The sequence below is a fragment of the Anser brachyrhynchus genome (assembly GCF_964034855.1).
Source record: "Anser brachyrhynchus genome assembly, chromosome: 3".
In the NCBI taxonomy this organism is placed as follows: domain Eukaryota; kingdom Metazoa; phylum Chordata; class Aves; order Anseriformes; family Anatidae; genus Anser; species Anser brachyrhynchus.
In genome coordinates this window covers 24,633,926-24,652,525 of record NC_137696.1, presented here as the reverse complement: position 1 = coordinate 24,652,525, position 18,600 = coordinate 24,633,926, and the positions used below count along the sequence as shown (strand labels likewise).

The following is an 18,600-nucleotide window of genomic DNA, read 5'->3' as shown; positions in this document are numbered from 1 at the left end:
CCCTTTTTTCTTTATGTACAGCAAGTGTCTTCTAAACACTTCTGTGGTCACAGAGCACTAATGTAGTAAATGATGTTACTGCTGGGGTATGGTCCAGCTGAATGAGACACCTGGAGTGCATGTTGTGTGTGCCAAAAGGTCTCTGAGGAGTCATATCTTCATTACAGGAAGATGAAGAGAGGAACCAGTATCTACTTAATCTACTAGGAAACACTGCAAATCATTATTCATTTTGTTTCTGAATTTTTCTCCAAGTATTTTTATATGAAATCCATTTACTGCAGGTTTGAATGCATTGATTCTTTTGTCCCATCCCAAGCAGAGTTTCTAGCCTGAGTAAAATTCTCTATGCAGTGTGGAAACACTACTCTGGTGGCTGCACAAAGGCACCAAGTTTACAATTGTCTCACAAAATCAGAATTGCAAATGCAGATTTAATATAACAAGAGAGTGAGGGAAGTAGATTCCTTGCAGTGATAAATTTTCTGTATTTTTGCTATAAAGAAAACTTTACTATGCACAAACAAAATGAATGAAACTTTGCAGAGTTCTTACATTTCAATAGGCTTTAGAAAAGAATTAATGAGAAATCTGGAAGACGTCTTTTCACAGTGGAAGTGAAGTATTATTCTTGTCATTATGGCATCATAAAATTATTTTTTATTGTTTTCTCTTCGGGGGCTCAAGTCAGATGATAATTTAGATTTTCTCTAATGCTAGTCTTTGCTAGAAATGCTAGACCCAGGATGTACCAATAGATCACGAGATTTATACTATAGTTGTAGCTTAAGACAGTGACATATTTAAGTGCTGTGTTTAATGTTACTTGAAAGTCCTGGCCTAAAAGACTGAACAAAGACAGTGCAAATGAGAAAAAGAAAAAACAGGTAACACAATGGCTTTAACTGTAGTTGGTTTGGTGCTCAGTAGAGTACCCCCTTTGAGGACAAATTGAGCTGAGAACATGTGGCTTTAGAACAGAACATCTCTGAGACAAAAACTTGCAACAGCTCTTCAGTGTACGGCATTTTTCTGACTTTCTGGCCCCGCGTAGAATCATCGGGGCACTTTCAATTTCTTTGTTATCAAACTCCCGTAATGATATTTAATTTGAGGGTGTTAATGGAAGTTTTAAACCACACTGATTTGTGTAACAGCATCTCAGACTGAAGATCATTGCCAACATGTTAGCCTCTTGGGTGGCTGTCAGGTGCACACCCAGCCTCTCTCTTGGTCCACCTCTTCAGCAAGACAGAGGGAGAACAAACAATGAAAAAGCTCTTGGGTTGAGATAAGGACAGGCAGATCGCTCACCAATTACTGTCATGGGAAAAACAGAATCACCTTGGGGAAGATTATTTTAATTTATTGTTACTGTACTAACAGAATAGGATACTGAGAAATAAAAACAAAACTAAAAACACCTTCCCCCCACTCCTGCCCCTTCTTCCTAGGCTCAACTTCACTCCCAATGCTTCTACTTGCTCCACCTCTGAGCAGTGTAGGAGGGACAGGGGACTGAGGTCTGTTTTATCATCTTCATCTGTGCCACACCGTCCTCTTCATACTCTTCCCCTGCTCAGTATGGGGTCCCTCCCATGGATCGTGTTCATTAAATGCTCCAGTGTGTGTCCCTTACAGACTGCAGCTTCCACCAGGCTTCTTGCTCCACTGTGGGCTCCTCTCCATGTGCTACAGCCTTGGCCCAGAAACTGCTCCTCCGTGGGCACTTCATGGGCTACAGTCTCCTTCAGGTCTTATCCACCTGCTCCACCATGGGCTCCTCCATGGGTTACACTGTGGAGATCTGCTCTGGCTTGATCCTCCATGGTCTGCAGGGGCACAAGCTGCTTCACCATGGTCACCACAGCCTGCAGGGGGATCTCTATTCCATGCTTGGAGCACCTCCTCGTCCTCCCTCTTTCTTCACTCACTTTGGTGTCTGCCAAGCTGCTTCTCGCATATTTTTCCTCTCCTCTCACTGCTGATGTGTAGCATTTTTTTTACCCTTCCTTAAATACGTTATCACAGAGGCACCACCAGAGGTGCTGACTGGCTCAGTTTTGGCCAGCAGCTGGTCCTTTTTGGAGCCACCTGGAACTGATGTTGTCCGACATGGAGACAGCTCCAGAGCTCTGCTCCCACAAGCTAACCCTTCAGCTTCCCAGCTAGCAAAACTTTGCCACATAAACTCAATACACTAAAGCATGGAAATCAGGGGATCGGGGATGTTTTCTTCAATATTATAACTAAACCCAGTCCCTGTTCTTGTTGAATGCTATCTACATTCACCATTCAGTTTTGGGCTTCTGGGCATGACAACCTTGATCCAGGAGCCTTGAGAAGGCATAACAAAACTTCTGTGGATTTGATTTGAAACAGCTGCAATTTAACTTCTGAAGCTATAGTATTATTTTTTTTTCACCTTAAGAAAAAAGAAAATGTTGAGTCTTACGTGAACTTAAGCAAAAGTCACAGCTTTGAACTCTTAAAAACTTATTTTAGACTGCTAAAGTAGGCTAGGCTGTCTAATCTGTTCTGAGAGTGAGGCTCTCTGAAGGCCTATTCAGAACAGAAGCTAAACATAAGCATCTCGATTTCCCTTTGGAGGTACCTCCCTTTCTCTGCACAGACTACAGAGAGACACTGGGAACACTAGCTATGCAGGTTTTGTGTCTAAATGTAGGAGCTGTGACAAGTCTGGCCCAAAATGATTAAATTCTACTAATTTATTTTTGGATTGCTCATTTATAACACATCTATGTGCATCTGATCAATAGATGATAAGGTGAAACTAGTGGATTTACAAGTTAATATGCTGGAGTCAATAACTTGCTGTAAAGGCATTCTCAATTGTGAAACCAGCACAATTTGTTTTGTACTAAGCTTTACTATATACCTGTTGGCTTAGTGATTTATTTAAATTCCCCAAGTATTCTAAATATCCAAGGAAAATAAAGAATCTGAACAAAACCATTTATATTTCAGTAGTTATCAAGTAATCTTTTAATAGTTATGTCTTTCATCTCTTTCCTGATTAGTGCATCTCACTAGTGGAAGTCACAAGTAGCTCAGACTTTCTTCTCATTTGGCAAAAGTCTTGCACTGAGAAGCCCGAGCCACACTGGAAGGGTTTAATGGATGTATAAAAACATGAAATAATTAAATATTTAGTTTTATTTATGCATTAACATTTAAAAGTGATGCCAGCTAGCTGCTTTTCCTGTTCACTCTGTAGCAGTTTTATCTGTCTGCTTTTGTGTGTATGAATATGAATTTAGTGTCAGTCTGTGTGCTTCAGGAGGCTTAAGGTAGGTCTGTATCTGTATGATCCTAGGAAGATCAGTCTGGAAGTTCATCTATCCACCAGGTTCACTTGGTTTCAAGACATTAAACCTGCAAGCAGCCTCTTTCTGTTATTTCACAAAACCCTACAGCCACTTTTTATTCTCATTGCCATCACTTCATCTCTTCTCTTGGTGTACAGTTAATTCTGAGTCTTCAAATTACATAGCCACTAAGGGACACGACATCGCATAGTGAAATTGCGCTGAACTTCGTTAATGTCAGCAGCACAGTCCATGGTAGCTGCAACAGCAAAACAAGATTTTTGCTTCTCTCACCATTGGTCTCAGGGGCTAGTCAAGCTACTTGTTGAGGCTTTCCACTAGCTCCTATGACCAGTAGGGGCCCTCTACAGCAATGCCCTCCTTCAAACTTCCTTGCAGGTGCGGGAAGGAAGGTGTCAGACTGCTGCTGAACCTGTCAGTATTTATATGGGAAGCTGTGCTTTGCTGAGGAATATGTCCTCAAAGTGTACGCCTAAATATATGTCCAATCAATGTCCTCTGCTAGTACTCAAAAGAGTAAAGGCTGAGCTTTCCCCTGGCTATAGGAGAGTGAGTGGGCATCCCGACCTGCAAAAGCCGCTTCTGGCCTTCTGCTAGGCGTGATTGTCAAATTGAAGGGTGAAATTTTAAGTTCAGCTAGAGATTCAGACTAATCATTGGCCTTTACAGTGTAGCTCTAAATAAATTATTTCTGCTTACCTTTTATTATCTCTCAGAAGTGATTACACACATAGCAGGCAAAGTTGGAGTGAAAAGCACGGACTGTTTGGTACAGGGCAGAGAAAAAAGAATAAAACAGTGGGAAGTAAAAACCTTTTAGTCTCCTTTAAAATGTTGCCTTTATTTTCCATTGTGTTGGCAGAAAGCAGGGATTTAAAGCTGTGAATTGCCTTGAGGCTGTGTTATCTTCCTCTACTTAGCAGCAGTTAGAACTGCTCTTTTTGCAAGTGTTGGGTGAATGAGACAAGGACTCAGAATGATTGAGAAAAGGGAATAAAATAAGCCTGCACTTAACAATAATATGACACGTCTGCTGTACCTGTGTAAAATGGGATCTAAAACAATCATGATAGTTTCCTGAAGCTGCACACAGTAACACAGGGGGATATTCTGAGACTTAATTAATTAATGCTTGTAACATGATGTGAGATCCTGGGATGAAAAGTCATATATAACTGCAAAGTCTTAATTTTATGGAGCACAACTGACATTCAGTGGCATTTTCAAGGAAACTGATGTGGGAGTTCACCTGCAATCTGCATTAGGATTCAGATTGTCCTTGTACAAATCCCCATAAAGATTTTCTTCAAACTGTTTTTTTTTTCCTTTTTTCATTTCTTTTTCCCATTATGGCTGTTGAGCTGTGCAAAGACAAAAATGGTAAATAATTTTTTTTTATATAGAGGAAAATCATATGCACCATACATAGTCTATGCACCTATATAAACCCTATACAGCAAAACCATAGTAAACTTTTTCACATTACAGAAAATAACAATCACGTGGTACTGTGCCCAGTTTGTTTTAAGATCAGATGAGAGAAGTTTTAAAGAGTCCAGAGATACTTATCTTTATAATATCATATATGATGTCATTTGAAAGGAGCTGAGGAAGAAGGCTTATGGCACAGATATATGTTGTCATGAATGTCCTAGAAAGACAATGTGAATGCTTGAATAGCAAAAACTTCAAATAAAACCAAAAGGCAAAACATTTGATAATGACAAGGGCACATTCTTTCTACAGTGAAGCAAAACTGATTGGCACATGATACTTTGAGATAAAAAGTTCAGGTGTATAAATTATCCTTTTCTATGGATAACAACAAAAACATTCATGGTTTCATTGCATTGACTTAAAATTAAAAAGTTCTGTGCAGCACTTGCCATTTTGGACACCGGTAGACAAAAAGGTATGAGGCTGGGATGACAACAGCAGCACTGATGTGGCAGTTTCAATTGTGTCTGTTCTGACAAAAGCATCACTCTGGCCATCAGCCAGTAAATCAAATGGAAAATATAGCTTATGGCATTACAAAAACTATAATATTAGCAGCCCTTATACTCAAGGGATATAATTCCCCTACCACTTGCAGGTTTGAGCCCTTAGGCTCTAGCCACTTTGTTAGAGCAGCCATGGTTTTTCTTTCTCATGCCATGGCCACAGACGGCATAGAACAAAAGCCAGGGGAACACTGCTCCTCCATGTTCACAAGCAGTGGCACCCCGACCTGCAGTGCTGCCCCAAACACACTCCTGGAGTTTGTCTGTGTGAATATATTGGTTGTAACTGAAGAGGTATAAACCCCAGCCAGAGTTTGTGCTTGCCTTTGCCAGCCCTTCAGCTTCCCTGAGGAGGTATTTCTCCCCCAGGTTACACCCAAAGAGTGATTCCCCTTCCCCTCGTGACCAAGGCAGACTTGACACATTGCCTGATCTGCAGTGTACTGATGAGTATGTGCATATTCCAGATTAAGCATGCAATTGTTTTTCATTGGGCTTCAGGTATTTTATCACATATTTTTTTTGAATCTCAAATAAATATATATTTTTTGTTTCTCTTATTTTGCCTCTCTTATTTTGAAGAGAAACTTAGTCTTTCTTCATATCCAAAATGACTATTTAAAGCAAAAAGTCTCATTCAGTGAAAGTAAGGATTGCAGATTTGAACTGACCAAAGAAAAGTTTGGGGAAAGCAGTCCTGTCAGGTATTCAGTTTTTATCTTTCTGTCTCCATCACGTTCTCATTACGAGGAATGATAAACAGTTAAAAGTGAAAAAATGTGGAAAAAAAAATCCAAGAAGGTGTGAAACTATTGGTTTACTATACAGTAGGTCTTGTGAGTGTTGTAAGAGATAAAATATTCATGTTAAGAAAAAATGTTGACATCACCCTCTAGACAGTGTCTATAGTGAAATGTCATGTCATTGATATTTTGGCTTATTTGACTTACTTAGTCATGCAGAAAAATCTCTTTTTTGATTTCAATGGTTCTTAGTATAAATTAGACAAATATTACAGCTGCAAATACATTTTTGCGAAGGTGGCACTCAGTGATGTTAGATGAATTTTCAATAAGATGTTTGCCCTTATGTTAAAGAAAAGAAAAGAAAACCTTACAGAAGTGACATGGAACGGGCTACTGAAGTGTTGACTTTGCCCAAAGAGGTTTTTTTTGAAGTTTTACCATCCGACGTGTGACATTGCTGGTGGTTTAAAAGTGTACTACTCCCGAAAAGCCAGCACAGTGACTGAATGCAGCTGGCTAAATGTGCTTGGAGTCATTCTGCTGCGCAATGCCTCCTTGTTTTCTTTTTGGTGCTTTGTTTTCAAGTCAAAGCTGGGGACAGCGGTTCCCGCTGAGGCTGCAGCACGTCCCCAGATGTCCAGGTGTGCCAGGAAAGAAAGCTGTCTGCTGTGAAAATGAGCACCAGCGCCACTCGACAGATTCATCTGCGTGCAATTCACAGTTCCTCACATGCTCTGCCAGGGAGGAGAAAAAGGAATTGCAATGTAATACTTGTACATCAGGTATTAATTGTTGTGGTTTGCAAACTTCTTTAAACTTCTTAGATTACTGCTTTTTCTAAAGGTTTCTCACTGGCATAGTCTGCAAACTCCTGTAGGAGTATTGACATACAAAATCACTACAATGTGCTGAGTAGAACAGGGTGGACAAATGAGTTTTTTATTAAATAAAAAGCTGCTAGCGTGGTACTCCTAAGAAAGGACAGGCATACAGAGTTTCGGGATAGCCAGCTAGTGTTCTCTGATATAGATGACAAGACTACCATTGCTTTTAAAAACAAAAAACAAATCTCAAAGTTGAAAAAAAAAATAAGTTTTTCAGGAGTCTGAAGGAAAGAATATTTTATGAGCATGTAATCGAAGCCTACATTTCAATGAAGACATTTCCTGACTCTTTTGCGCTTTACTTTGTAAATGGAAACCTCTATTTTTTAAAAATAAATTTGCTAAATAAAAAAGCAAGCTCAAATATAATGAATCCCTTAATATAATTTGCTAGCCACTGTAGAAAGAAAAGACTGCATTGACCCATCTCAGTCTGGGAAAGGAAGATTCCCTTTTCATCTCAGCCAAAGGCAATTTGGAAGAATACTCCTTTGACAAAAAATACTTAAAAATGATTTTACATTTACTAAGTTACTAATGTAACCTCTGGTTTTGCAAACTCAAACAATTTTTAAATGTTTATTTCATATTCTGTTATAATATTTGCTTTTTATGTGCCACAATAATTTACACATAAAAATCACCACCAGTGTAGTACATGTTACTGCTGTTGAAGGGTAAACATCAATTGTTAGAATAATGATTTAAAATGAAAAATATGCGTTGAAAGGCACTTTTAAAATTCTAAAACAAAATGCAAAGAAGTTCTTAAAATGTAAAATTTTTGAAGTGAAACTTACCAAGTATTTTAATGAAAAATCTAAAATTAATTTTTACACAAATGGGGAGGAAAATAAATAGTGCAACATCAGTTTCTGGTAAAATGGAAATTCTGGTCACTTTTAGGCAAGATAATTTCTGGCAAAATAAGGAACACACTAGTTTCTGTTTGCTTTACCTTTTGAGATTTTTTCAGTGCTATCTTGGGAATCATTTATATTCCAGTCCACACTGCTAGAGGAAGGAGTGGAGTCATAGATTACCTGTGTATCTGTAAGTTATATCCTTGTGAATTTAAGCATAAGGCTTTAGGACTAGAGTAGATTTTAAAAAAGAAAAAAAAATGTGTACATGATACAAGCATGAGAAGGAAGGCAACCCAAAGGGTAAGTTAGGGGTTGCAAATGAGTAAGAATTCTGCAATTATGAGGTTTAAGGCAGGGGCTAAGAAGTACGCTGGGAAATAAGCATTAACATCAGAGGTTCATCAAAGTGGAAGTACTCCCAGTGCTTTGCAGAAAATGGAAAGGATCAGGATAAGTTGGGGAACTGGCAAAACAGATAATGTCAAAGGTGAGGATGAATTGAGGATCTTTGTAAAACCCCAAATATTCCCAGCCATTTCTATCACTTGTGGAGGAATCTGTTTGGATTCCTTGACGGAGAAATTGAAAACTCACATTGAAGGATGGTTGGACTAATGTTCTGAGTACTAGGAGACCATAGGTTCCTCCTCCCTTATCCAGGGAGAGTTCAGCATCTCTGCTTGTATAGAAAAGGGAATGTCACCATGAATTACTTTTTCATCATTTATGGCTGGGAGTTATGAAATAAGAGGTTTGGATCCCTGTACCACCAGTACCATAGCACTGTGGTCATCTCCGATGTCACCAAGTTTAGTTAGAGACTCACAGAAAAAAATGAGCTGTTTTTTCCACCAGATAGCAAAGATACCTGCTAAATAGGGGCTACTGTACCAAGCGACAACAGAGAGAAAGAAGAAACCAGAGCCTCACCTTGATGCAACTGGGTGATGACTTGCTGAATGTTGATGACCCCTGAAGAGGTAGATACCAAAGCTGCCTGTTGGGCAGCTCTTGAGAGGTTCGGGGTTCTTCTGATGTGACTATCAGGTCTGGAATGCGTGCCCTGAGACCTGGGCACCTGGGTAAGCTGGTCTGCCTCGAAAAAAAGAGGAAAAGCCCTGAGTGACAACACTGGAAAGTGCTTCTTCATCAGATCGATAGTCAAAAATGACTAGGTTGTGTAGTTTTATGCAGTTTAAACATTTGTGCAGGGAGTCCACCTGCAGAGAGTATTATTGACAGCTGCAGATCAATGCTAATTTTTGATCATTTTCAACCTACAAAGACCTCTTGACCCTGTTGCCACCTTAGGGGCACTTGAAGTAGTCAGCAGCAATCACAGTAGGCAGTGTAAACCTCTCAGACCCCCGGCAGCTGCACAGCCGTTCCCGTGCCCAGGAGGAGGACCAAGGGGTGGTGGGGAAGGCAAGCACCTCGCGTCCCATTTGCCGCTGCCTTCGAGCGGCATGAAAGAGTGTGCTGATCTGTTTCCAGACTTCTGTGCTCATGAATTAAAAAATAAACAAACAAAAAAGGCAATCTGAAGCAAATCTCGACGGATATATTATTCATGATTCATGTTCTCTTGTTTTACTCTTTGAAAATGTGTTAAAACAAGGTTTTGTTTTAAATAACTTTTATCCTAATTTACAGTTAGAGCCGTGAAATTAACCAACGAGTGTATTTGTTGTTGCTAACAGCTTATGCTGGCCACTGGCAGCGTGTAAATCATTTTACACAACAAAAGTAAAGGTGCTGTCTTGCATGGAATAGTGGAGATGCCGTCAGTGCCACCAAAGGGAACGGGACAAGCCTAGGGCTGGTTCACAGCTGGGCTCTGGGCTGCAGTATGGGATGCCTCAGGAGTCCATGTCTGTAGAGTTTACATTAAAAGAATGGGCCTTACAGGAGGAGTGCGAGAGTGCACACTCTTAAATGTTTGCTAGGTTATTCTTAATTTAATGGCTGAATGAATGAGACTGTTTCACAACAGGCAACAGAGAAAGGAGGGCTTGGAATTGCAGTCCATCAGCTTTCATGGTCAGTCAGTCTTGGGCTACGAACATCTTAATGTTTGCATTAAAATTTTATTTTGTTGGCTTGCTTTTAATGGTAAATGAAATCTGTCCTGTTAGCAGTGTGTAAACATGGGATATATGAGTTCATGGCTTTGCAAACAAAGACTAGGAGAATATTCCATGCAAGGATTGTGATCCTGCACCTGTTTAAGTCTGTGCAGCTGTCCATTGAAGCCAAAGGGCTATCCTTTGCAAACTGGTTTTTTTTTTGTTGTTTGTTTTTTTGTTTTGTTTTGTTTTGTTTTTGCTATTTGTATTTTACCATTCCAGCAGGCTGGTATTTCTAGGCTAGAACATTACATAATTCTTAAAATTAATCATTCAGACTGCCATCCATCCTCTTTTTAGGATCAGCCTCTGACCTGAGTAAATTCACAGATGGTAATGGCAGTAGAGCAGGGGGAGAAAGCATGGCTTCGTTTTCTGGGAGGACATCCCCTGAGCTTACTTCAAAACCAAACAAAACAAAAATACATGTAAACCGTTTGCTCTTCAAGAAGTATCTATAGGAGCCAGGGATAAAAGTCATCCCTGGAAGGAATGGTTTAGCAGTCTCCAGAGAACACGGTGAACTGCAGGCAAGGAAATCCCTCCATCCTTGTTTCATTTCAAAGGGTGGTGAGGATTGTAAATAATTAAATCTTAGGGTTTAGTGGGAAGACTGTACAGTGTGATGAAAAAATGCCGTTTTTTCTATTTAAAACAATAAAAAGCAAGTGTTTTGTAGCACTTGTCAAAAAAGCCCACCCTGATCATGGAGGTGATAAGAAAGCTGGGCCATTACTTTTTGCACAATGTTTGTAATGATGTGTTTGTACCTTCTGAGAGCCCCTGTGTAACGGTTCAGGGGCAGTAATTTAATGTGGCATGCGCCTTTCCTCCCTCCTCCACCCTCGAACCATGGAATGTAAATTTTAGTCTTTTAAAGTTCTGTTTTGAAAACCTAATAGATAACTGTCCTCATAAAAACTATTAATACAGACCACATCCAATTGTAAAGCTAATTTTAATCATGTTTTGTGCCAACATAATTTCTGATGCCAGATTTTTATGCTAAGCATGAACTTCAATTCGAGCTCTGTTCTTTAACCTGCAGTTCATAATTTTGCATTCGGCCTTATAGGTTTTTGGCTATGGTAGTTTGAACGCTTCCACTTTCAAAGATCTAAGCCATAAATGTTTATTAAAAGAATCTATAATGAAATCAGTTTTGTTATTTTTTTAATGGCTGCCTTGAGTATGTTGGATGACTGAATGCACGTTGTTAATCATTAAGCACTCATGTTACAAAAAGTGTTTGATAGTATTGCCATCTAGGGGCTGAACGAAATTCTCCATACTGAAATAAACTGTAATTGAACAGGTGCTGCTATTGACAATATACATATGTTTTTGTTTTATAGCCCACATGCTTTCCATGTTTCTTATGACAAAAGATATCTCTAAATGTCCCACAGCAGCCAGAGCTTTTTTATATATAATCTGTTCGAGGTGATTGCTATTTGCATTTGAGCTTACGTTTTTTTGGCAGTGATGACTGGGAATTCCTAACAAAGAATTATACTTTTTTGCATTATTAATCTTGCTAGTGTTTGCCCTGTTTAACAGAAAAAGGAATCATTTATCAGAAAAGTATGTTTATAATCTGTACTTGTGGCATCTTCAGCTTTAATATTCATAATGGTCATTCAAATGCTGTGCTATATTTATCTAAAAGACTAACTCATTGTTGTGAGGAAATAACTATTTAAATATTGATGACCTAACTTTTAATATTTAAAAAAAGAAATTAATATTTCTTTAAAATTTGTTTCTGAGTCTGATTGCCTAACAAATGTTTAAATATTAAATGATTCTAAGTGTTAGCATTTAACAACTTAATGCAACTTACTGAAGGAGGAAAATTGACTGTAGCTTTCTGCCACACGAAGGAAGTTGAATTCCTGCCCTCCCCTGCTTCATATCTTGTGTAATTAATGCAAAAGCGTAACTGAAAATGGAATTAAAATATATCAGTGATCAGCCGATCCCCTTTCTTGCCATGATGAGCCAAGTCTGAAGAGTCTCATACTGAAACGTGCTATTCGCCTTCTTTGTTAGCTACCTTTCCTTCCACGGCTGTTGGAAGCAGTGCTGCGGCCATGTTGCCTTCCTCAGGCGGTGCTGAGGGTGGGGTTGCCTCATGCCCAGGCTGGTTCAGGTCCTTCTCAGATGCTATTCGGGGCGAGCCACGGTGCCAGTGGTCCCTTCTCTCCATGGCTGTTGTCCATCCTTCACACACCCACGTGGCGCTGAGCTCAGCAGGGCTCCCGCATGGTGGCAGTGGGCCCCGGCCCTTTCAGAAAGGCTTGGCCCTGTGCTATGGTGGGCGCTGTGGGTAGGTGTGTGCCTCCTGTCTGGCCTCTGCTCTGCTGAACGGGCCTTCCAGACAAAGCAGGGATATCAAAAACAGCTTATTCTCTCTCTGTCCAGTCATTTTTTTCACCCCACTTTTAAGGGTTTTGTTTTCAGTAAGGAAATGAGATGGTGCTCCTGGAAACACTGTTGTCTATCCAGATTGCAACACTCTGAGTAGCTGGAACATGGTGGCGTGCCTGCCGAATGTCATTCTGCACACGAGATGTGTGATGTGAAAGGGTTCTGTAGAGGCAAGAATCAGTTGTATACCACATTTTACAATATGTGCCATCAGAGTATCAAGCCCTCTGATACGCTGAGCAAAGCTTAATGCATGCTGAACAAACACTGAGCTGTTTGCTGAGGTTTGGACACTGCAGGACTCCCCAGAATTCAGCTCCAAAGGCTCCACCATAATGACAAATATTTTCGAAAATCCTAAGAGTTTCTTTTCAGGGTTCAGCTATGGAAACCCACCAAAAAAAAAAATGCTGATAACCAGATGGGGTATTCTGCAAAGCGGTCAGAAGAGACCCAGAGCTGAGACCTCATTTTCCAAGTGACATAAAGCACAGATGCTGATTACTTTTTTAACTAACTCAAACATCTGTATTCTTGCTTCAGGGAACAAAGCATCAGGCTCATTTATTTGGATTGAAACCTTTCACAACATATCATATTCATGTCGTAGCTGTAAACAATGCCGGACAGGTTTCAAGCCCCTGGACATCTGTGCGCACACTGGAAGCTTCACCCAGTGGCCTGAGCAACTTCACTGTGGAAAAGAAAGAGAACGGCAGGGCTCTGTTGCTGAAATGGTCAGAGCCTTCCAAACCCAATGGCGTAATTAAGGTAAGCTCCATCTTGACACTTCGCTTGACACTTCTTTCAAAAAAAGAAGATGGAAATGCTGAATATCAAAACATTTATTTTTTTTTTGCTGAAAAGGACTCAGTCAAATGCATTATACTTTAAAATAAGACAGGAGTCCTACGTAAGCACAAGGTACTCTGTGAGCACCCTCTGCTTGTAGTTATATTCAAATGATAATTAACATTCCTGTGCTACCCCCTGACTGCAGAAGTTCATTTACAGTGAACCAAACTGTTCTTTTAATGGATAGAAAGCTATGCATGAAAGCTCATTGTCTGAGCTAGCTTTAACCTTTCCCCTTACTCTAGACATCACCAAAATGCATTTCTAGAAACCCTGGGTCTGACAGAATGCTGTTCTGAAATTCAGGACTTCTTTTAACACAGTGGTTTCATCTGATTGTAAACCTTTACCTGCAAACTTTGCAACTACAGGTTTTGTGGGGTTTTTAGGAGTTTTTTGTTTCTTTCTTTTTAAAGTGTTAGTTAACTAGTTTTTAAAGCTATAGGTACTCTGCGGGAAGCTTTGTGCTAGCTTAGGAAAGCCTGGCAATGAAACTTGGTAACAAACAAACATAATGAAAAGTGTCACTAGATGATTTATTTCTACATCCAAAATGAAAAAAAAAAAAAAAACACATGAAAACATGATCAAAACATTGTTTTTGTATCAATGATCTGTTTGTGTGGTGTTTGTTACTAGTAACAAAGTCAGCTACTGGATGGTTGGGTAATAGCCCTTACCCTGTTGCAAAGATTAAGGTGTCTCATCTACAGTTTGTTTCTGAACACTGTTAATTTATAGGATTTTGTCCTTTTATCCTGGCTTCTGTCCCTTCTCTCCATGAAATTCTTTTTTCTTGCTTTCTTTTTTTTTTTTTCCCCCAGACCTACAATATTTTCAGTGATGACAACCTGGAATATAGTGGTTTATCTCGCCAGTTCCTCTTCAGGCGCCTTGAGCCATACACGATGTACACCTTAGTACTGGAAGCTTGCAATGCGGCAGGCTGCACTCGTTCTCTGCCCCAGCCGGTCCGAACAGATGAAGCACCTCCAGTGTCTCAGATGGCACCTGTAATCCAGGCAGTGAACGCTACCAACATTGAGCTGAGCTGGTTGGAGCCAATTAATCCGAATGGAAAAATAATTCGCTATGAAGTTATTCACAGATGCACAAAAGAAAATGCTGCAGGGTACAGAGCAACAATGGAAGATGAGAAAATTGTTTTCACAGAATATAACACTGAAAGTAATGCATTCATATATAATGATAAAGGTTTGCAGCCATGGACAAGGTATGAATATAAAATACGCACCTGGAATGCAGCAGGCTACACTGACAGCTCTTGGACTGTGGCAAGAACCAGTCAAACTGCCCCAAAAGGTCTTCCTGCCCCTAGGTTATCCTTAGCATCAGATAACCCCCATAAGGTACTTATCTCATGGGCTGCCCCAGCACAGCCCAACGGTATTCTTCAGTCATACCGGCTGCTAAAAAATGATGCTCTCTATCCTTTCAGCTTTGATGCTGCTACCTTCAACTACACGGATGAAGACTTACTACCCTACTCACTGTACAGTTATGCGATAGTTGCCTGTACAATGGGAGGCTGCTCTACCAGTGAACCAACTGGAATACGGACGCTGGAAGCAGCTCCTGCAGTAGTGGATCCACCGTCTTTGCAGGCTGTCAGTGCCACTCAGGTTAATGCATCCTGGGCACCTCCCCAAATACAGAATGGAGATATCACCAAGTACATACTGAAAATAAACAATGAAGAGTATTATTCTGGCAAAAACTTGCAGATGTTGGTTTCTAATCTGCAGCCTTACACACAGTATGATTTTGCACTGGTTGCCTGTACTGCTGGGGGCTGCACATCAAGTATATTCCAGTCAGTGATGACTATGGAGGCCGCACCATTAAACATGGAAGCTCCCAGGCTGCTTGTCATGGGCTCGGAGTCAATTGAAATCACGTGGAAAAGTCCAGCTAACCCCAATGGTAAAATCACAAGCTATGAGCTAAGGAGGGATGGTGTTCTTGTTTACTCAGGTCTGGAAACTCGCTATCTTGATTTCACCCTAACGCCAGGCATGGAGTACAGCTACACTGTCACTGCAAATAACAGTCAAGGGAGCGTGACCAGCCCATCAGCTCAGATAAAAACCAACCCCTCTGCTCCATCTGGGATGTTGCCTCCTAGGCTGCAGGCATGGTCTTCAAAGGAGATTTTGGTGGCCTGGGATCCTCCTATGAAAGTAAATGGTGACATTAGAAATTACACAGTCTCCATCCACAAGCCTGCTGAAACAGGAAAGAGAAGAGTTGACTTTGATGCATCTCATACTTCCTTTGTGAGACGATCATACATAGTGGCAGGGCTAGAGCCCTACAGTAGGTAAGTCTGGAAGATTTTGCGTGTTGAATGAATGCTGCAAGGTGATTCAGTGGGCTTAAAAGTGACCAGCTTTTGAACAGCTGGGTTTTAGTTCCTAAAATGCACATGATAAAAACAGGGTTTTTTTAATTTATAGTAATCCCAGCTATATATCATCTTGATGAAGTGCATAGGGTTGACCTGGGTTTTAATTGATATAGGTTCAGTGCCCTGTTACAGACTCCAAAAGCTGTAATGTTCTTGTGAATCTTTTGCAAGCCGTCTACATTCAAGGATAAATAGCACTTTAGCTGACATATAGTTAGGGGTTAGACCAAAGACTGGCTAGCTAGCCCACTCGCAGAGTAGCTGAGTTACCATCAGCAGAGTCACACCAGGAGCATGCTTGCCCCTTTGAACTGAAAAAGAGCGGCTTGTGTTTATACAGGACTCAGCTACCGAAAGAACACACTTGATACTGAAGTAATGTCTTCCCGACTAATTCTTGATTATTTACCTGACCTTTCCGTATATATTTGTGTAGGCATAATTTGTGTGTGTTACATGGTTGATAAGTCTGTCTACTATTTACATATAACTAATCTAAATCCAAAGAGAGAAGAGTAATAGAGTGAAGTTAGTGATGATACAGCTCTCAAATGATATCCAAATCATCTCTTACAATGAATCATCATTTTGGCTCATATCATCAAAATTAAAACAATTTTGATCACTTCATTCCTGCAGATGTTAACTCTGTTTTGAAAAAAAAAAAAAAAAACCAGAAGACAGAGTTCTTACTTTTTGATATACAGAGGCACCATATATAATCTGTGTCAGTTGATGCAAATTGATTTCTTTTTCAAAAATGCCAAAGACCAAGAAAAATTAAGAACCCCCCCATGCATATATTCACATTTCATGCAGAGTCTGTATTTGCATTTGCAGTGTTTTAATCACTTTGTTCCTGATTTGTGTTCCCCAAGGTATGAGGTACAGCTCCAAGCTTGCACAGAGCTGGGTTGTGCCTCCAGTGAGTGGGCATCAGTACAGACGCTGGAGGCACCGCCAGCAGCACAGCCCGCCCCTCTCATAGAGATACAGACCAGAACTGGGGGCTTCCAGCCAGCGTCTTCCATCCTGTGGACTGGCCCACAGCAGCCCAATGGGAAGATTTTATACTACGAACTTTACAGAAGGCGGACATCTCAAGCCCATGTAAATTTAGAGCTCGTGCTTGTTTACAATGGTTCTTCAGCCTTCTTCAGAGATGACCAGTTGATGCCTTACACAGAATATGAATATCAGGTGGGAATTACCATCACTTAGCAGTGACACCATCACGATTTCTGTACACTTTGAGAATCTTACTTTACACTTAAAACAAACATACGCATCTCATTTCTAATGTTAATAGTATTGTGATACTTAAATGATTGTTGTTAATATATTTTAAATAGTTGAGAAACTGAAAATGATTTTGCACAAGTAATGCATTCATTCAGCATTCATTTTTCTTCAGTGTAATCCTAAGAGCCTGTGTTTCTTGTATGGTAAATGTTTGAGTACCCTCCAGAGCTTTTTGCAAGGCTCTAATGTTATGTAAGTAGTGTGAAATCCTAGTTCTGAAGAGGCAGCCTCATTTCATTAGTTTTTCCTTCTTTTCCCTCCTCCCCTAGTCTACTCTGGATTATTTTACTGCAAGATCTTAAGGTAGTTTACATCAAGAGAGACTGGGGCTGTTTTCTCTTTAAATTAAATAGTAGGATCACATGCAGTTTTCATGGGTGGTTCAAAAGTGAACCACCTGTTTGTTGTTGATGACTGTTATTTCTCACACATATGGGTGTGTTTTACTATTGTTCTTCCTATGCAGCTAATGCAGGGAGACCAGTTCTGCAATTCAGACTGAGTACTGCCTTTCTTTACTAGAAATCAGTAGTACTTTTGGAATTAAACTGTGGCATAGGCATTGTCGTCACTGGCTATCAACAGTGCCTTGGAAACTGGGCCCAAGTTTTGTGCGAATATCTTGGCCCTTAATACTAAATCAATTATCTTCTTATGCATATCAGTTATCTTCTTTAGCCTTTAGTCATTTTCTGTGTCAAAGTTACAGGTTTTATCATACAGTACTAATAATAATGTAGGGCCTTGTTTGATTTTAGCTTATGAACTGAGACCTTTGTTATTTCTAACCATCTGACATTCCTTCCAAGTGTTTAGATGAGTTAGTGGAGTTTAGAACCACACCAAAAAACAGCCATGAATTTGTTGTTCCTAAAAGTAAGTGGCTGTAGTTTCATAGCAGGATGAGGTTGTTTTTTGCATATAAAGGTGCCTATGAATAGGCAATCTTATTAATCCCTGAACAGGATACCAGTAAGCCTCACTACTGATTCTATACACAGTATTTGTACACATGGTATGTCTTGAAGCTGATTTTGGCAGTCCTCAGATGTCTTTACAACCTTTTCCCTAAAATATAATAAAAATTGTTCAAACATGGATTTGTTTTGGAAAGTAGTAAACATGGTGTGTTCCACTTCTTGAGCTCCTGCAAGGTGGTGGCAATCTTTCTTTTACAAGTTCCTTTGCTTTACAGGATCACAAGATAATTCAGGTTGGAATGGCTCTCAGGAGGTTATTCAGTCCAACTTTCTGCTCAAAGTAGTGTCAATTAAGAGGTCAGATCAGGTTACTCAGGGCTTTATCCAGTTGCACCTTGGAAACCTTCACAGAGGGAGATTGAATAACTTCTCCAGACAGTCTGCTCCACTGCTTGACTGTCCGCATGGTGAAAAAAGCTTTTTTTCTTACATTCAATATGAACCTCTCTTGTTTGAACTTAAGCATGTTTCCTCTTCTCCCCCCACAACACAGCACTGTGAGGAACCTGGCATCACCTTCTGTTAGCTTATGGCTTGGTGCTGGAGGACTGCAGTCAGGTCCCCCCAAACACATCGCTTCTCCAGGTTGAACAAGACCCAGTCCCACAGCCTATTCTCACAGGCCAAATT

The 18,600-nt window shown here is 40.2% G+C and overlaps 1 protein-coding gene across 1 annotated transcript in view; it reads left to right on the top strand.

Annotated features, from left to right (window-relative positions):
- Positions 1–18,600, top strand: part of USH2A (usherin) — a 419,834-nt gene that overhangs the window by 378,181 nt on the left and 23,053 nt on the right. The window contains exons 62-64 of the mRNA XM_080585038.1: positions 12,949–13,176; positions 14,085–15,601; positions 16,567–16,888. Coding sequence (XP_080441164.1) covers positions 12,949–13,176; positions 14,085–15,601; positions 16,567–16,888 — 2,067 coding nt within the window. The remainder of the gene's footprint in view (positions 1–12,948; positions 13,177–14,084; positions 15,602–16,566; positions 16,889–18,600) is intronic.